The sequence below is a fragment of the Bos indicus x Bos taurus genome, chromosome 2, assembly GCF_003369695.1.
Source record: "Bos indicus x Bos taurus breed Angus x Brahman F1 hybrid chromosome 2, Bos_hybrid_MaternalHap_v2.0, whole genome shotgun sequence".
Classification (NCBI taxonomy): domain Eukaryota; kingdom Metazoa; phylum Chordata; class Mammalia; order Artiodactyla; family Bovidae; genus Bos; species Bos indicus x Bos taurus.
Genome location: NC_040077.1, coordinates 134,086,575 through 134,105,406, shown reverse-complemented (window position 1 = coordinate 134,105,406; position 18,832 = coordinate 134,086,575). Strand labels below are relative to the sequence as shown.

General features: G+C 52.6%; 1 protein-coding gene across 2 annotated transcripts in view; it reads left to right on the top strand.

Annotated features, from left to right (window-relative positions):
• Nucleotides 1–18,832, top strand: part of IGSF21 (immunoglobin superfamily member 21) — a 279,944-nt gene that overhangs the window by 123,582 nt on the left and 137,530 nt on the right. For both annotated transcript variants that reach the window (XM_027522157.1, XM_027522155.1), the window contains exon 2: nt 3,546–3,658. In XM_027522157.1, the coding sequence (XP_027377958.1) occupies nt 3,546–3,658 (113 nt within the window). The remainder of the gene's footprint in view (nt 1–3,545; nt 3,659–18,832) is intronic.

Below are 18,832 nucleotides of genomic sequence, written 5' to 3'. Positions count from 1 at the left end.
ATGAGTGCAATTGTGTGGTAGTTTGAGCATTCTTTGGCATTGCCTACACTTTGCTTTACTCTGGCTCTTTCAAAAGGCCTCCTGGGTTGCACCCTGTCCAGATCAACCCTTCTCCCATTACTCGCTTTTGCTTTACCCTGGTTCTGTTTTTTTCATTATGCTTATTACGTATTAGATCACATTATGCTGGGCACATTTCCCATCATTTGTTCCTTTGGCTATTGTCTCCTCTGCTGGGCCGTCAGCAGGATGTGCCTGTTCTCATTACTGTATCCCTAGTGTCTGGCATAGTACCAGGAAGTGAATGTTGTTCAGTCGCTAAGTCGTGTCCAACTCTTGGCAACCCCATGGACTGCAGCACTCCAGGCTTCCCTGTCTTTCACTATTTCCCAGAGTTTGCTCTAATGTCCCTTGAGTCAGTGATGCCATCCAACCATCTCATCCCCATCTCACCTCATTCTCTCCTGGGATCAGAGCCAGGAGACCCATGAGGAGTCCTCCCCACGAAGCAGAGGACAGGCTGAAGAGAGGAGCCCCCAAGAGCCCCACTCTGTGCAGAGAACAGACTTGTGGCTGCAAGGGGGGCTGGGGCCCGGAGGGGAGGGAATCTGGGATTAGCAGAGGCGAGCTATTACGGACGAGATGGGTAAGCAAGGATTTACCGTACAGCCCAGGGAACTACATTCAACATGCTGTGACAGCCAGAATGGAAAAGAACATGAAGATGAAGAAGTGTGTTTGTGTGTGTGTGTGTGTGTGTGTGCGCGTGTCACTGAGTCACTTTGCTGTACAGCAAAAATGAGAGGAAAGAGTCGCCTTCTTCTCCCGCCTTCAGTCTTTCCCAGCATCAGGGTCTTTTCCAATGAGTCAGCTCTTTGCATCAGGTGGCCAAAGTATTGGAGCTTCAGCTTCAGCGTCAGTCCTTCCCATGAATATTCAAGGTTGATCTCCTTTAGGATTGACTGGAGGGAATAGATTCTCAATAAAAACCAGAGCTCCCACCATTTCCTCCAATGCCCGCTGGACTCACACCTGTGGTTCCCTCGGGGCTCGCCAGGAAACGGTGACCCTGCAAGTGGGCGTCCCCCGCCCCCCGGCCAGCCTCACACACACACACCATCCGTACCCACCTTGGGCTGGCTGGAGATTTATGCATCTGAGAATCTGTCCTTTCTGTCCCCTTCCATTGGGAGGGACCATTCTCTTGTCTTGAGCTCCTCAGCCATCTGGACAAATGATGCTTATCTCAATTGTAGTTCCAAAAGTGAGGGTTAAGGCAGCCCTACTGGAAAGGTGGGCCTTGGGTCAGGCTGGGTCAGAAGGGATCAGGCCCTGGTCTCCTGTCGCGCGCCCTCCCCCCAGCGACACACCCTTGTTGTTGTGTTGGATGGGACACGTTGCTGGCCCGCCCTCACTGCGTCCCTCGTTAGCTGTGTGTAGCATGGCAGAATGGCAGTCATAGTAGAATCGGAAGGTCTGGGTCTGAATCCCAGCTCTGCCACTTATAGCTACGTGATCTCGGCAGGTTACTGAGCCTCTGTTTCCGTGTGGGAAGTCGGACTAATCCTAGCTCCTGTCTCCTAGGACTGTCTTGACAATTAAGTGAGTGAGTGTGTATTATGTGTGGAGTCCAGTGGCTGGCACAGAACGGGTGCCATGGAAATGGGAGCCACTGTTACTGCATCACACTTGGCTCGCCCCAGGGTCCTCCCTCCCCTCGGGGTTCCTCCTCCGGCAGGCGGCCTCCTTGTTTGTCATGGTCTGGCGCCCACTGGGCTTGGGGACATCGCTGACCATCCAGGCTGGGCCAGGTTTCCCCTCTTCCCTCCCCTATGCCCTCATGGTCACCTGTCATCACCCTGGTCCAGTGGGGTCGTGTTGTGAATCTGCCCCTCCACTGTCCATTCCCAGAGAGCAAGGCAATGCTCAAGCCTCTCTGCTTCCTGGATACAGCCCAGGGCCTGCTCAGAGCAGGTGGGAGCACAATCTGGGGCAGAATAAATGAGGAGAGAAGGGGACAGAAGACGGTCCCTCCTTCCAGTTAGCTCGGCACTGCTCTCGTGGGTCAGGTGTTCTCTGGGGCTCCCTGCGAGCCTGACCTTTGGTTTAAGTTAGAGGCCACCTGGGGTGAGCCCCAACTTCACTCCCTTTCCCTGGGCATTGGGAACTGAAGTTTTGGACTATAGCGGTCGAGTCTGCCTCCAGCTTCCAAATTGATCCCCTCGAGGTCGATTTTTTTTTTTTCTGCAGAATGTTGTAACCATTAACTTCCAGGCAGGGGTCAGACCCCTGGGCCCCATCTGCTCAGGTTGCCTGCACAACTGAAATCCCTGAGCCCATTCTGGCTACTTTTCTCATTAAGACAATCGGACTGGATTGATCCATTAGATCAATGGTTGGATATCAACCCGCAGGAAGCCAATCCCATGAGCCTGGATGATCAGCCCAAGAATGTGATCCTCCGCCAAGCTGGAGCGGGTTATTTGCCCTCAGGATGGGGCTCTGGGAGGCAGAGGGGTGGGTCAGAGGACTCAGCAGGCTGGACTTTGGTGAGGAGGCATCAGTGTGGCCTGGCTGTGTCTATCAGGAGAAGAGCTCTGGCTCCTGGGAGCTGGGCAGGGATTCTGGGGACAGCTGGTGTGTGAGAAACACCATCTGTGCTTGCGGACGATCGAGACTCCTTCCCAGGTCGTCAGCCCGTCACAGTCCCACCACCCCCACCCCGGCCCAGGGTTGCAAGGTGTGTGTGATGGGGGTTGGGGGTTCAGGAAGCAAAACAGCAGCTTCCCGGGTCTCTGTTCCTCTCTCACCAGGAGAAATTTTCTGAGGCTGGAAATGCAGAAGTACCTAGAATACCAAATCGGCATTCCAGGGTCTGGGTGCGTGGAATGCTGATGGAGTTTAAGGGTTGGCTAAAGGACACCTATGCAAATAGGTTTGGAAACACTAGTGTTAGCCGCTCAGTCTTGTCTGACCCACTGCAACCCCTTGGACTGCAGCCCGCCAGGCTCCTCTGTCCATGGGATTCTCCAGGCAAGAATATTGGAGTGGGTAGCCATTCCCTTCTCCAGGGGATCTTCCCAACCCAGAAGTCGAACCTGGGTCTCCTGAATTGCAGGCAGATTCTTTACCATTGGAGCCTCCATGGAAGCCCTTGGAAATGTATTTCAGCCTGTTCATTTCCTACAGAGCTGACGCACGTTACAGCTTTCTAAAAGAAGGGGGAGGAGTAGTGTTGGATGGAAGGTCTGGGACATCTTACAGAAATACACTGAAGCGTAGTCAGCAGGGCCTGCTTTCACGGACAGTTCATCCCAAGGAGTGTCTGCAGGGTTGACGGGATCCCTGAGGGCCAGGGAGGTTCTCGGAAAGGGAGGCACCAGTGAGGAGGAAGTGAGGTGGGCGAGCGCCACTCACGTCCCCTCTCACGTGGACGCCAGTGCAGACAGCGCCACCTGCAGCCAGGGAGGTCCCCTCACCCCACCCATGCGCCAGCCCTCCGGGTCAGCCCACACCCTCACCACCCTCTCCCCTTTGCTCCACAGGCTACTTGACTGTCAACATTGAGCCTCTCCCGCCCGTGGTGGCTGGTGATGCTGTGACTTTGAAGTGTAACTTCAAGACCGATGGCCGCATGCGTGAGATCGTGTGGTACCGGGTAAGTCCCCTCCGCGGTCCGCCCCGCCCCGTGCCTCTGACCAGAACGCGGGGTGGAGTACCCGGAGCCTCTCTGGAGACCCTCGTGGGATCGGCGATGCCCTCAGCCCTCACCAGCCCTGAGCTGTCCTGCGCCCTCTGCTTGACCCCCGTCCTTTGCTGAATCCTTCTGCAAAGATCCCTCTGCCCAGGCTTCCCTTCTGACCTGAGTTTATCTTGTCCTGGCATCTTTGATGTTCCTGACATGCTCTTATGCTCAGGAGACCCCCTGCGAGCCGAGCATTAGTTACGAGCACGGAACGCACTGACTGCAGTGTAATGAAAGAACGCTGAAGGGTGAAGTTTGGGGCATGAGGGTTTGGGTAATGCTTTTGGCAGGGGAGAGAGAACAGGACAGCTTCCTGCCTTCTTAAAAATCAAATTACAGATGTAGTCTGCCTTCTAATCTGATTACACATAGGAGTGGTGTCTGGCATCCTGAGGTCTAAGGAGATCTGAGAAGGGATGTTGATAAAGAGGAGCAGATGCCCATCTGCCCAGGGCCCTGATGTTGGCAACAGGAGAACCAGCTTGGGGTCTTAGGAGCAAGTGTTGGCCTTTATAACCGCCGAGACACATATCTGTGTGTCTAGACTGGGCATCCCAGCCTGGTCTCACTTTGCCACGAGTAAGTCGAGGCTGGCTGGGCGCCGGAGAAGCTCGAGGTGGCGTTGACTTTCTTGCCATGTGGCACCCAGCTGTACATAGAACAGGGTACTGCCATCTTGGGTTGGGTGGAGAGCTCCGCCTCTATGAGCTACAACAGGGGTTGGCAAACACTCCTCTGAAGCCCAGATAGTAAACATTTTCCTCTCTGGGGCCCTATGGTTTCTGTTGCAACTACCCAGTTCTTGCTCCAGTGCAGAAGCAGCCACAGACAGCATGTCGATGGAACGGCATGCCAGCGTTCCCGTAAAATTTTACTTACAGACACTTGAATTTCGTGTACTTTTCACATGTCACACCGTCTTCCCCTTTTTTATTTTTCCAACCATTGAAAAAGGTAAAACACCACCCTGGGCTCATGGGTCACACAAAAGTGGGCTGGAGGCTGCCTTGGTCCACTGGCCATAGCCAGCCGCGGATCAAAACCCGACCCTTCCCCAACCTCTGCTAAGTTGTATTGCCCTTTCTTCAAAGTGAAGCCAGTGGGTGATACAGTCAAGTGGAATTGCTCTGGAGATAGGGGGTGTGGAGTGGAGAGGGGGTGGGAGGTGGGGGTTGGGTGGGCACTGCTTGGTGATCAGGCATCTGGAAACGGTTCCTGAGCTCCTTCAAGCTACAGCCACACCCGCGGTGCGGTGCAAGGCAACCCAGCGGCAGAGGATCCCGCTGGGGAGTCCTCACCATCCGAGCCATCACTCAGAACTGGGCGCTTCAGCCTCTTTGCTGTCGGTCCAGCCTTGCTTTGAACCATCCTCTCCTTACTGTGCCTTCTTGCTTTGTCTGCCTTTGAGTCATCGTTTTCTAATCACTGTGGTTATGCTGGGCGCTGTGACCTGGGTTCCTTTTAACCAACATCATTGTTCTCCATCTTAGCGTTGTAGCCCTCTCCCATTTAGAATCACTCCAAGGACTCTCCACCCAAGCTCACAGCCTCCCAGAACCCACAGATGTGAATCTGACATTTGATTCCCCGAGGGCACCAGCTTCAGGTGAGGTTTCCTTCCTGGAGAGATCACTCGGGCCTAGAGCAAGTCAAGGCATATGTTAAGTAGCGCTGCGAACCTCATCACTAAGAGGCGTATTTACGTGATCCGGGAACCGCTTGGCTGACTCACGCTGTGAGCGTCTCATTAGCACCTGGCAGAGGGCTTCGATAAATTAACTCCGCTCGCTGCCGACGATGGCACTGCGTCTCTGCCCCGACCCTCCGTGGAGTGAAGGGCAGTGAGAGGCCTGCCCAGCTGGCAGAGAGAAACGCGGAGACCCAATGGGAACAATAGGGGTGAAGACGGGAGGCGTCTTGGAAACAGGAAAATACCAGCAGGCATCTCATCGCTCCCCCATCCCTTGGAGCAGCTATCTTCGCTCTTGTTTGAAATCGAATGTCCCTGCATCAGTGGTGAAAGTCTCCCTGCAGAGGTGGCTGCCAGGGTGCGGCCAACGGCAGTGCCAGGCCCGGGTGTGGGGAACCACAAGCAGCCTCCCTCGTGGCTCACCTCTGCGTGCTCTGAAAGCCGGGATGCCCAGGTCCCACTGCAGATGGAGACCCCCCTTCCTCCTTCCCGCTCTCTACCCCAATGCTGAGCACCCCCAACTCCCTTCACCACACCACCCCCACCTCCATCTCGGCTTGTGATCCCATCGACTGCTTTAAAAATCAGTTATGTCTCTTATGGGTGTAGGGCCCTGCCTGTCAGGCTACGGGAGGCTGCACTGACTAATTTATTTTATTTCGTTTCACATCCTTTGACTTAAAAGCGTCTGGAATTGGGGTGGGGTGGGGGTGGAGTGGTTGCAGATGTATGCAAATCACATGCAAATCGCGCACTGAAGCCAAGTGCCCGGGCCCTTCTGACTCTGTGGCTAGAGTGCGGAAGTGGGGTCCCCGATGGGGTACTGTCCCTGGGACCCGGGGAGCCCTGCACGTCTGTCTGTGGTGGTGGGCATGGGGCAGAGGACGGGACAGGAGCAGACGGGGGAGCAGCTCCACGCGATCAGTCCTCTCCTTCCTGCTGCCACTCTGGCCTCCCCTCACCTGTCACCTCCTTTCCCAAGGAGCCGGCCGAATGGCCAGAGATGAGAGCCGACCACGATGGGGGCTCCAGGAGCCGAGACCAAGGCGGGGCTGCTGGAGGGACTGGGAGAAGCCTCAGTGGAAGCCCCTCTCCGTCCCGGATCGCCCCAGGCAAGCCCCAGAGCTTCATTCCCCCTACCCCTGTCTTCCCCGCCCCCGCTCCCGCCCGAAGCAGGGGCTGCCCAGCCTTGTTTTTTTGTTTGCTTTCTGTACGTGTGTTTGCTCCCCTCCCCAGCTTCCTCTGCCCGTCCTCCATGAATGAGCTCACAGAGCCCGCCTTGGAAGGAGATGAATAGATTACACAGGCCTGGCCAGTGCTGTGTCTCCAAGCCCTTTAGCCGGGAAAAGCAGGTCATTGTGATGAGGCTGCCTCTGCACGCTCGGCCCAGTGGGTGCAAAATGACCCAAAACGTGTGTCCCGTCCAGAAGCCTCCCCTCTGGTCCTAAAGGCATGAGCTTAGCAACGGGGTCGTCCTAAGCTTTCAGAAGTGCAACGAAGGCATTGGCTTCTTTGGGCAAATTGGGGCAGCTGATGGAGTGGTGTGAAGCAAAAGGGATCCTTCCCTCGGGGTCAGCAAGACCTCTGGCTCAGCATTTGGGGAAAGTCTTGGCTTATGGAGCCCTTAGGGCTGGAGGGTGAGCAGGGATGTAGGAGGAGGTGGCAAGGGTCTGCACCTTGGACACTTTGCCCCGAGGTCGAGCCAAATTATAGACAAAGACGACGCAGCTCTAGAAGAGACTCAAGAAAGTGCACAAGATCAGAGCCCCTGGATCTGTGCTGTCCACTGTGGCAGCCGCTTGTCACATGTCGCTATTTACATTTCAGTTCAACTAAATCAGGTTAAATTAGAAGTTCATTGCCTCAGTCAGACTTGCCACATGTGATTAGTGGCCACCGCATTGGGCAGAGCAGGTGTAGAGCATTTCCGTCACCACATAAAGTTCTGTTGGACAGCCTGCTGTGGATAATTGAGAAAAATGTCACGGCCCCTCCTTGGAATATCCTCTACTTTCCTGATAAGAGACGGAAAGTGGCTGCCCTTTGAGCCAGTTTTCTAGGCAAACTCACCCTACAGTGAATTTCAAAAAAAGTGAATTGTATTTGTTATGTAACTTACCATCACTGGATTGCAGGGAACAAGGGGACAGAAGAAAGATTATCATTCTTAAAAGACGTCTTTGAAAACAGAGAAGACATCAGGAAAGTGTTCAGGCCCCCGAGGAGCTGGTGTCATGGTCACCTCCCCACGTTTTCTCCACTGTTGTGTGGGTCTGCCTCCCAGATTTGAGCTTCACAGTCTTCTCCAGAGCTTGGGCAGATTACTTTTACCTGCAAAGTATACAGTGGCCAATAGGGCGAGGGTGCAATCCCACGCTTGGCCAACAGGAGGCAGTCACCTTACAAGCAACCGACTTTAGCATTAAGATTGGACCTGACTCTAGAGCAAGGCTTCCCTGGTGGCCCAGAGGTTAAAGCGTCTGCCCACAATGCGGGAGACCTGGGTTCAATCCCTGGGTCAGGAAGATCCCCTGGAGAAGGAAATGGCAACCTACTACAGTACTCTTGCCTGGAAAATCCCATGGATGGAGGAGCCGAGTAGGCTGCAGTCTAGTCCATGGGGTTGCTACAAGTTGGACCCGACTGAGCAACTTCACTTTTCACTTTCATGCATTGGAGAAGGACATGGCAACCCACCTCAGTGCTCTTGCTGGAGAATCCCAGGGGCGGGGGAGCCTGGTGGGCTGCCGTCTCTGGAGTCGCACAGAGTCTGACACGACTGAAGCGACTTAGCAGCAGCACAGTATTCTTGCCTGGAGAATCCCAGCGGGGGGGGGAGCCTGGTGGGCTGCCGTCTACGGGGTCTCGAAGAGTTGGACACGACTGAGCGACTTCACTTTCGCTTTCACTTTGGTTCTAGAACACAGAGCGTCCCTAATAGTTCAGTTGGTAAAGAATCTAACTGCAATGCAGAAGACCCCCTAGAGAAGGGGTAGGGTACCCACTCCAGTATTCTTGGGCTTCCCTTGTGGCTCAGCTGGTAAATAATCTGCCCACAATGCAGGAGACCTCGGTTTGATCCCTGGGTTGGGAAGATCCCCTGGAGAACGGAAAGGCTCCCCTCTCCAGTGTTCTGGCCTGGAGAATCCCATGGACTGTATAGTCCATGGGGTTGCAAAGAGTCAGACATGACTGTGTGACTTTCACTTCACTCCAGAAAACAAATGATAAATGTCATCCTCTTCTTAGTCATTTCTATCCATTTCTACCTGAACTTGGAGACTCATTCAGTGATTTTGCTGACACTAATCTGAGTGACTAGCATTACTGAACACTTACTCTGTGCCAGGCATTGGATTGAGAGCTTTACAGACATGGCTACATTTCATCTGGGACTTCCCTCATGGCTCAGATGGTAAAGAATCTGCCTGCAATGCAGGAAACCCAGGTTTGATTCCTGGGTCAGGAAGATTCCCTGGAAAAGGGAATGGCTACTCATTTCAGTATCCTTGCCCGGAGAATTCCATGGACAGAGGAGCCTGGCGGGCTATAGTCTGTGGGGTCGCAAAGAGTCAAACATGACTGAGCGAGTAACACTTCCTTAACATTTCATTTTCACATTGACACTGAGGCTGGTGGAATTGTTAAGCCTGTTTTTCAGATGAAGACACTGAGGCCATCCACAAAGACTATGTCTTGGCTCATGCTGCCCCTTCCCGACTTCTGCAGGAAGTTCTAGACACTTCCTCCTCTGTGATTCCTCCTTGGGGGTTGTGGGTGTCTGCACTCCAACTTGTGTCTCATTAGGTCCAAACACCTGTCTGTCCACTGGGTCGTGAGCATCCCGACCACAAAGGCCACATCTTTTCCCCACTACATCCACCTGCCTAGTGGAGAGTCATCTCAGTAAATATTTGTTACATGAATAGACATTAGACATGGAAATACACATTTTGACAGACCATGCCAGGTAGCCCATTCCATATCAGGTGGGCTTCTGTGTCTAGCCGATCGTATCTGTCTGCTCAGGGACTGAGTGTGAGTCTTTGTGTACTCAGGGGCCTTTATGGAGTGTGGGGTTGGGGGGAAAGGAACATTTCTTATTCGGGAATGCCAGCTAAACTCATTTACTTGGCGGGCACCTGCCCGGCAGGCAGAGCCAAAGGTCTGTTACTATCATAGAAATCCATTGAACAACCACAGAGAATCCTGGGAATTTAACCTTTCACAGCAGTTGTATTTTATCATCTTTCCTTTGTTTCGTCTCTTTCCTTCACAATTTGTTCCCCAGAGCTGCGCTGGGCCCAGGTTACGAGGCCGCAGTCAGAGCGCCATGGAGCTAGATAGAGGGGCGATCTACTGAGAGTGATAAGGCTGCCGCTCTCAGAAGCCCCTTATCGCGCCTCCTCCACCTGGTGGGGACTGTGCGCCTCGGCGTTTGTTTAGTGGCCGGAGGTGCCTCCTCCACGATGCTGCTTGGCCGGGGTGAGGTCCTGCTCTGGGGCTCCACTGGCTGCCTCTGCAGTGAGGGCTTATGGCTGCTCTGAGCCACTAGAGAAAGGATTAAGTCCAGAGGCTGGGCACATGACTTTGGGCAGTGACCTAACCTTTCTGCTTTAGAAACCTCATCTGAAATTGGGCATGAAACCACCTACATTGTAGGTATAAATGAGATAATGTCTGCAACTAAACAAGCCCAGTCCCACTTCAGTCCTTATATTCCACCCAACAAAAGCTCACGGGAGCGGTTCAATAAATGGTAACCATTTGTCCTCTCGTGTCTCTTGGTAGCAAGGGATCCAGAGAAAGAAGGTGTTGTGGGAGGACTGCCATGATGAGGTTCCTGAGTTCCATCCTACCACCCGCCTTGCCAACAAAGATGGGCAGAGGTGATGCTTAAAGCTGATACCCTCTTTGTCACTATATGGTTACACTGAATGGTGTACTCACTGGACTTAATTCTTGGAAATGTTATCATATGGCTAAACCATTCCAATGGATCTTAGCTCTCTCTGAGCTTCCCTTGTGGCTCAGCTGGTAAAGAATCCACCTGCAATGCAGGAGACCTGGGTTCGATCCCTGGGTTGGGAAGATACCCTGGCGAAGGGAAAGGCTACCCACTCCAGTATTCCATAGAGTCCACGGACTCTATAGTCCCTGGGGTCGAAAAGAGTCAGACACGACTGAGCGACTTTCACTTTCACTTAGCTCTCCCTGAAACAAGAAGTTATTTCAGAATGGCTTTACTGGCATTGGCTCTGTCAGCCTCAGTCCTTGACGATGTTTTGTTGTCTGATACAAAATGGAAAATGATGATTATAAAGGGTCATTACAGTCCAATGATATCATAAGGGCAGGAAGGCAGGTATACTTCTGGTGATGAGTGGAGACCAGGGCCCAAGTCCCAGAGGACTGGGCTGCCTCACTCCTTGGCCCCTCTGGCTTGGAGCCCAGCCTGGCAGCCACTCAATCTGGCTGCTCCTTGTTACCCTCCTCTCAGGTCTTACAGATCCAAGGTCTGGGGGAGGGAGGGATTAAGGAAGACAAGAAGCCGTCTTCACCGAGCCAGGGTGAAGCTGGCTGAGCTGCCGTGCCCAGGTCTCCATCCTTCCCCCTGACCTGCCAAAGGGGCAGGCTTTTCCTGATGAGGAAGGTACCATACCTAATTTTGTCACACCAGTCACATGAGAAGAAAGAGAAAGTACCAGAGAGAAGGCCCACCAAAGGACAACTGATCGTAGAATAAGCGTAATGACACACGGAGAGGAAGCAGGCATCTTTCCAAGTCTAGTTCGATTGCAGTCTTTTAATTCCACCCTCAACCATAGACTGTATTCGTCCTGAAGCCCTATCAGACACCTACTCCGGGGGGTGGAGTGATGGGAGCAACTTTAAGCTCCCTCTAGAGGTCACGGAGTGAATTGCTACTCTTGCAGCCCCGATCCTTGGTCTTGAAGGGAAGTTCGGTTGCAAAGGAGCAGGAGCTGTCCATTCTGCCCTTTAGAATTTTCAGAGGGGCTAGTGAAAGCATACCGACAGCTGAGCCTCATCCTACAGTTACTGCATCATAATCTTCCGGATTGAGACCTGAGGACCGAGTCCTGGACTTTGGGAAACTGGTAGAGGAGTTGCTCCATTCATTCATTCAACATTAGTTCAGCACATGGTGACTAAGATAGATAGTTTGAGGCACTGGGAGCACATCAAGAAACAAGACAACAAGATCCTAAATTCATGGAGTTTACCTGGGGGCCTGGGGGACCAGGAAGCAGCTAAAAAGATAAGCAAGAAAATACCAGATAATGTCAAGGGCCTGCTAAGTCACTTCAGTCATCTCCAACTCTTTGCAACTCTATGGACTGTAGCCCGCCAGGCTCTTCTGTCCATGGAATTCTCCAGGCAAGAATACTGGATTGGTTGCCATGGTGTCCTCCAGGGGATCTTCCTGACCCAGGGATCGAACTCAAGTCTCTTACGTCTCCCGCAGGCAGGCGGGTTCTTCACCACCAGCTCCACCTGGAAAGCCTTAGATGATAAGGGCGGAGCACGTCATTGAAATAGACGGATGTGATAAAAAGGGATGGGATGGTCAGGAAAAGACTCCCATTTAAACTGAGACCTCAAAGGCAATAAGGACCCCACCATGGCAAGAGGGGTACATGGAGCACTCTGGGCAGAGGAAAGAGCAAATGCAAAGGCCTGTGTTGGGCTGAGCTTTGTGTGTTCAAAGAGCAGAAGGAGAGCCCACTGCATGGCCGGAATGAAGTGAGCGAAGGAGAGTTAAGAGACGAGGTGAGGAACAGGGGCAGGACCACTCATGCAGGCCTCGAGCTTCAAGCCATGGGGTCTGGAGTGGTTCTAAGGGCAGCAGGAAGCTTTGGAGGCGTTTTAAGCGGGAAAGTAGCAGGATCTGGTTACCTTTACTGAAAGATCATGTCTGGTTGAATGGACCATGGGACGTAAGACTGGAAGCAGGGTTATTATAACAGTTCAGGTAGCAGAGGCTTGGGAGAGGATCAGGCCCGCTGTAGTGGAGATGATGGGAGGGCAAAGAAGCTCTACTGCGACTTGTAGGTTGAGTCCAAAGGGCTGGCTGACATGTGGAGGGGGAGGGGAAGGCAAGACTCAGGATGGCGCCTGGCTTTCAGTTTCACCACCAGATGTGGGATGGTGCTGCTTACTGAGACGAGGGGCACACAGAGGAGAAGGCTGGAAGGGCTTTTTTGTCAGCCATGTTAAGCTCCAGGTGCCGCTAAGATGTGAAGAGAGAGCAGTCCGAGGAGCAAAGGAAGCTAAATCTGGGTTCCTGCAGAGAGATTAGAAGAGATTTACCCTTGGAGGTCAACAGAGTATGGATGGACCTAAAGCCATGGGCTTGGATGAGATGACCTGGGGGAGGGGGCAACCGAACAGCACCCAGAGCAGACCCTGTGCACTCAGAATTTAGAGACAGAGAAGTAAACCAGTGAGAGATTGAGAAGCAGCAGCCAGCAAGATATAAAGAAAGATGATGGAGTAAGGTGACCTGGACCCCCAAGGAAGAAAGTGGTCTAAGAGAGGATAGTCATCTGCGCCCAAAGCTGCAGGGAGAAGACTTAGAGGAATCAAGGAATGTCCATCAATTTGCAACATGGAGCCCTCTGGGGGCCTGGACCAGAGCAGCCTCCTTGGGTGGAGGGGGGGGGGGCGGGCAGATGCCTGACTGGAGTGGGCTCAGGGGGGCACTAAGACCAGCTGTGGCAAAGCCTTGAGGTTTAGACTATTAAAAGGATTTGACTTTGGACTTCTGGGCAAACCTTTGCTGATAACGTAAAGACACCATCGCTTCTATTTGGTCCATCTCCATTTGCATGTCGTTCATCAGCTAGCAAATGCGTTACCTGTTCCAAAATCCCCCAGTCTTGCTATCCAGAACTGATGGCATCTCTTTTCAAGGCTGTGAAGGTGGTTGCATAGGGGAGTCTAGAGGGATACAGCAATGCACTTGGTATTTGAAGGAAAGATCCCAGCTCTATCCATGGCATGAACTCAGTGGCCTGTGGATGTCAGCCATTCCCAAGACCCTGCTCAGCACTGAGCATCATACATGGGGCTGGAGATGCAAAGAAGGAGACGGTGGACCCCCTTCCCTCCAGGGAGAACTTCCAAGTCCAGGCATCATTAAATTGTAAAGATCTGTGATTCATTTCCCCTAAGTGTCTCCCAAGTACTGCATTTCGGACTCTTTTGTTGACCATGATGGCTACTCCATTTCTCCTAAGGGATTCCTGCCCACAGTAGTAGATATAATGGTCATCTGAGTTAAATTCACCATTCCAGGCCATGTTAGTTCACTGATTCCTAAAACGTCGATGTTCACTCTTGCCATCTCCTGTTTGACCCCTTCCAATTTGCCTTGATTCATGGACCTAACATTCCATTGCAATTCCTATGCAATACTGCTCTTTACAGCATCGGACCTTGCTTCTATCAGCAGTCCCATCCACAACTGGGTGTTGTTTTTGCTTTGGCTCCATCTCTTCATCTTTTTGGAATTATTTCTCCACTGATCTCCATAGCATATTTGGCACCTACCCACCTGGGGAGTTCATCTTTCAATGTCCTATCTTTTTGCCTTTTCATACTGTTCACGGGGTTCTCAAGGCAAGAATACTGAAGTGGTTTGCCATTCCCTTCTCCAGGGGACCACATTTTGTCAGAACTCTCCACCATGACCCGTCCGTCTTGGGTGGCCCTACACGGCATGGCTCATAGTTTCATTGAGTTAGACGAGGCTGTGGTCCATGTGATCAAATTGGTTTTCCGTGATTGTGGTTTTCAGTCCGTCTGCCCTCTGATCGAGAAGGATAAGAAGCTTCCTGATGGGAGAGACTGACTGTGAGGGAAACTGGGTCTTGTTCTGATGGGCGGGGCCGTGCTCAGTAAATCTTTAATCCAATTTTCTGTTGATGGGCGGGGCTGTGTTCCCTCCCTGTCATTTGATCTGAGGCCAAACTATGGTGGGGACAGTGAAGATAAAGGCGCCTCCTTGAGAAGGCCCCACAGAGGCACTGCTGCACTCAGGGCCCCCGACCCTGCAGCAGCCACCGCCACCCACGCCTCTGCCGGAGACTCCTGGGCACTTCCGGGCAAGTCTGAGTCAGTCTCTTGTGGGGTTGCTGCTCCTTTCACCTGGGTCCTGGTGCACACAAAGTTCTGTGTGTGCCCTCCAAGAGTCTGTGTCCCCAGTCCTGTGTAAGTTCTGGCAGCTCTATGGCGGGGTTGCTGGTGACCTCCTCCAAGAGGGCTTATGCCAGATCTGCTGCACCCAGAGCCTCTGCCCCAGTGGGCAAAGCTAGGGGAGATGATGGAATTCCAGTTGAGCTATTTCAAATCCTAAAAGATGCTGCTGTGAAACTGCTGCACTCAATATGCCAGCAAATTTGGAAAACTCAGCAGTGGCCACTGGAAAAGGTCAGTTTTCACTCCAATCCCAAAGAAAAGCCACACCAAACAATGCTCAAACTACCTCACAGTTGCACTCATCTCACATGCTAGCAAAGTAATGCTCAAAATTCCCCAAGCCAGGCTTCAGCAGTGTGACCTGTGAACTTCCAGGTGTCCCAGCTGGATTTAGAAAAGGCAGAGGAACCAGAGATCAAATTGCCAACATCCATTGGATCAAAAAGAAAAGCAAGGGACTTTCAGAAAAACATCTACTTCTGCTTTATTGACTATGCCAAAGCCTTTGACTGTGTGGATCACAACAAACTGTGGAAAATTCTGAAAAAGATGGAAATACCAGACCACCTGACCTGCCTCCTGAGAAACCTGTATGCACGTCAAGAAGCAACAGTTAGAACTGGACGTGTAACAACAGACTGGTTTCAAATTAGGAAAGGAGTATGTCAAGGCTGTATATTATCACGCTGCTTATTTAACTTCTTTGCAGAGTACATTATGTAAATGCCAGGCTGGATGAAGCACAAGCTGGAATCAAGATTGGCATGAGAAATATCAGTAACCTCAGATATGCAGACAATACCACCCTTATGGCAGAAAGCAAAGAAGAACTAAAGACCCTCTTGATGAAGGTAAAAGTGGAGAGTGAAAAGGTTGGGTTAAAACTCAACATTCAGAAAACTAAGATCGTGGCATCCAGTCCCATCACTTCATGGTAAATAGATGGGGAAACAGTGGAAACAGTGGCAGTTTATTTTCTTAGGCTCCAAAATCACTGCAGATGGTGACTGCAGCTGTGAAATTAAAAGACACTTGCTCCTTGGAAGAAAAGCTATGACCAACCTAGATGGTATATTAAATAGCAGAGACATTACTTTGAGAACAAAGGTCCGTCTAAATGGCAGCAGCGACTGTCCAGGGCTTGTGAGGGTGGCATGTGGGGAGTGTCATTGCCTCCACCCGTGTGTCACCAGGGTAGCACTCAGGATGGGTCCAGGAGACCAAGAGGCAGCAAGGCTGCGACAGAAAGCCTGTGGTCCTTAAGCTTTCTGGGGACCCAAGCAGGCAGGGATACTGCAGTCAGCCTTAGGTGGGAAGAGGCGGGTGATTTGGGCTCAGTGCAGATGCCACAGGCCAGTCAACCCAGACGGGTGCACAGACACCCTCGGATGGAAGAAGGAGATAAGAGGAAGGAAAGAAATGCTTGCTTTGGCAGCTCTTCATGCTGTCTCTGGCGCGAGGGAAAGGGTTCTGACCAGAGAAATCTATCCTCTTTGGGGGATTAAGATCAGGTTTCTGATATTGGCAATGAGACCATTTCTCTTCTTGGAGATGCTTACCTAAGGCTGATAAGAGCTCTTGGCTCCCGAACTGTTGGGGCGAGGGGCGGGGATGGCTGCCAACAGTTGGAGTGGATGATCGAATAAACAAGACTTCCTGCTGGCACACGTGTGGACCCCACCAGTAACAGGCTCCCCCGCTGCATGTCCGTGCAAAGAAGACAGGACAGACTGCAGATCCAAGGTGGGTGTGTTGATGGGGAGTTTGTCCTCACCAAATGCACAGACAAGAAAAGACCAGTGGCTGGGGGCAAACTGTCCTGCTGTGTGACCTTGAGCAAGCGACTGCCCCTCTCTGAGCCTCGGGAGAGTCATCAGTAAAATGAGAGCGAAGTGAGATGTCTCTATAGGGTGCGCTCTCTCCTGCTTTGCAGCCAACACCCTTTCCTTGGTTTCTTCACCCCCAGCAGACCCAGCCCGGGGGAGGGGGCTGGCCCTTCCTGGCCAGGTTCTGCCTGGAGTGAGGTTTAGGCAATTTTGCATCCGGGCGGAGATCCCGGCCAGAGACGCTGTCAGGCCTCTGAGCCAGTGGATGCCAGAGCTATATTAAGCCCAGAGCGTGATTTCCAGCCGACTCTGCCTGGCTGAGCTCTGCTGGGTTTAAGTGACAAGGGGGCTGACTTAACTTGTCAGAGGAGGATTAAAGGTGAACTTCCGCTCCAGTGCGCCAATGACAAAGGAACAGGACTGAAATGAGAGCCGGCTCCCAGAAACCCAGCTCCACATCCTCCTCCCGCCTAAGTCCCTCCTCCCCTCCTCTGCCCACCTCCTCTGTGTCGGGCGCATCGGCTTTATGTGAAGAGTGGCGGTGTCTTCTCCCCAGGGGCCTCAGAGGTGTCCCCAGGGCCATCGCACAGCCACCCGGACGCAGACAGGCACAGCCTGGCCCTCTTCTAAAATGCACTGCAGCTGCCCCGCACTTCGCGAGAATTCCCTGTCGCCTTAAGAACCAAGCACAAGATCACTGGCACAGCACGCGAGGTCCTTCACTCAGCAGCCCCCTTGGCTGCTGTCCTGCAGCCTTGCGGCCTACCATGTCCCCACGTGGGCCCGCCCCTGGAGTCACGTGGCCTGTCTGCGGCTCTTGGAGCATGCCAGCGCTCTTTCCCACCTCCACGCTGATGCCAATGCTGCATCCTCTGCCCTCCAAGACCAGCAAACCGTGACCTGCCCTCAAGGTCAGCTGCAGGGCTACCCCCTGAGACCTTTCCCCATCCTCTGTTCCCTTCCATCTTCTTCCTCATGCAATTGCCATGACCCAGGCATCTTAAAATATTCAGAACTCTACCTTAGAACTTAACACACTGGACGATCACACTCATTTATGCAGCAGGTGTTTCTTGAACACCTACTATGTGCCAAGCATTCAGACTAGAGCACTGAGTAAGGGCAGTGATGTTGCTGAAAGTGTCAGTCGCTCAGCCACGTCTGACTCCTTGGGACCCCATGGACTGTAATTCACCAGGCTCCTCTGTCCATGGGATTCTCCAGGCACGAATACTGGAGTGGGTTGCCATCCCCTTCTCTGGGGGATCTTCCCAACCCAGGGATTAAACCCAGGTCTCCTGCATTTCAGGTAGATTCTTTACTGTCTGAGCCACCAAGGAAGCCCAAGAAACATTGGAGTGGGTAGCCTATCCCTTCTCCAGGGGAACTTCCTGATCCAGGAATCGAACCATGGGGTCTTGTCTTTACGGAGTTTGTAGTTAAGCAGGGTAACAGGTATGGCCTAGAAGACTGTTAAATTTCTGTGAAATTGTGGTAACTACTCCCCTAAAGGACAAGTGCCTGCTAGCTAAGAGCTCACAGCAGGGGGATTGAACGTTGAATGTCTCCCTTCCAGAATGTAACTGCGTTGTTGGTAAAGACCGGGTGTCCTGTTTGTGTCTGAGCACATAACTCAGAGAATGAATGAATCGGTGAGTGACCGCCAGTGTGACTCTGAGGGACATGGAGCTAAACTCTTAGTTGATGAGGTGAGTAATTTTCTTGCACGTGGAGCTTCTCAACAATGGATGGGATGCCTTGGAGACTGTGAGTTCCCTACCCCTGAGAGTGTCTAAGCGAGAGTTGCAGTGGCTACCTGTCGAAAGTGCAATGAAGAACTTCCTCGATGGTCCGGTGGTTAAGCATCCACCTGCCAATGCAGAGGACACGGGTTCAATCCCTGCTCCAGGAAGACCCCCCATGCCACGGGGCAGCGAATCCCCTGCACCAGCTACTGAAGCTGGCACACCTAGGGCCCTTGCGCCAGAGCAAGGGGAGCCCTGTGCTCCACAGCTAGAGCGTAGCCCTTGCCCACCACAGCTCGAGAAAGTCCACATGCAGCAGTGAAGACCCAGAGCAGTCAAAGATAAATAAATGTATGAAAAAAATTAAATGCCATAGAAAGGATTTATGTCTTCTCGGCCCAAGGGAGTCCAGAGCAGGATGACCCTGTCCATTTCAGCTCCGGAATTCTGCGCTGCATCAAGGTCAGCTGCCCAGTGATGACGTCATGGCAAGGCGGGGGTGGGCCTCCGGCCCACTTGGCTAGACCACCCACCAAGTGTGGGACACCAGGAATCGAGAAAGTCCTAGATCCCCCAGGAGGAGGGTGGCTGTGGATGTTCTGGG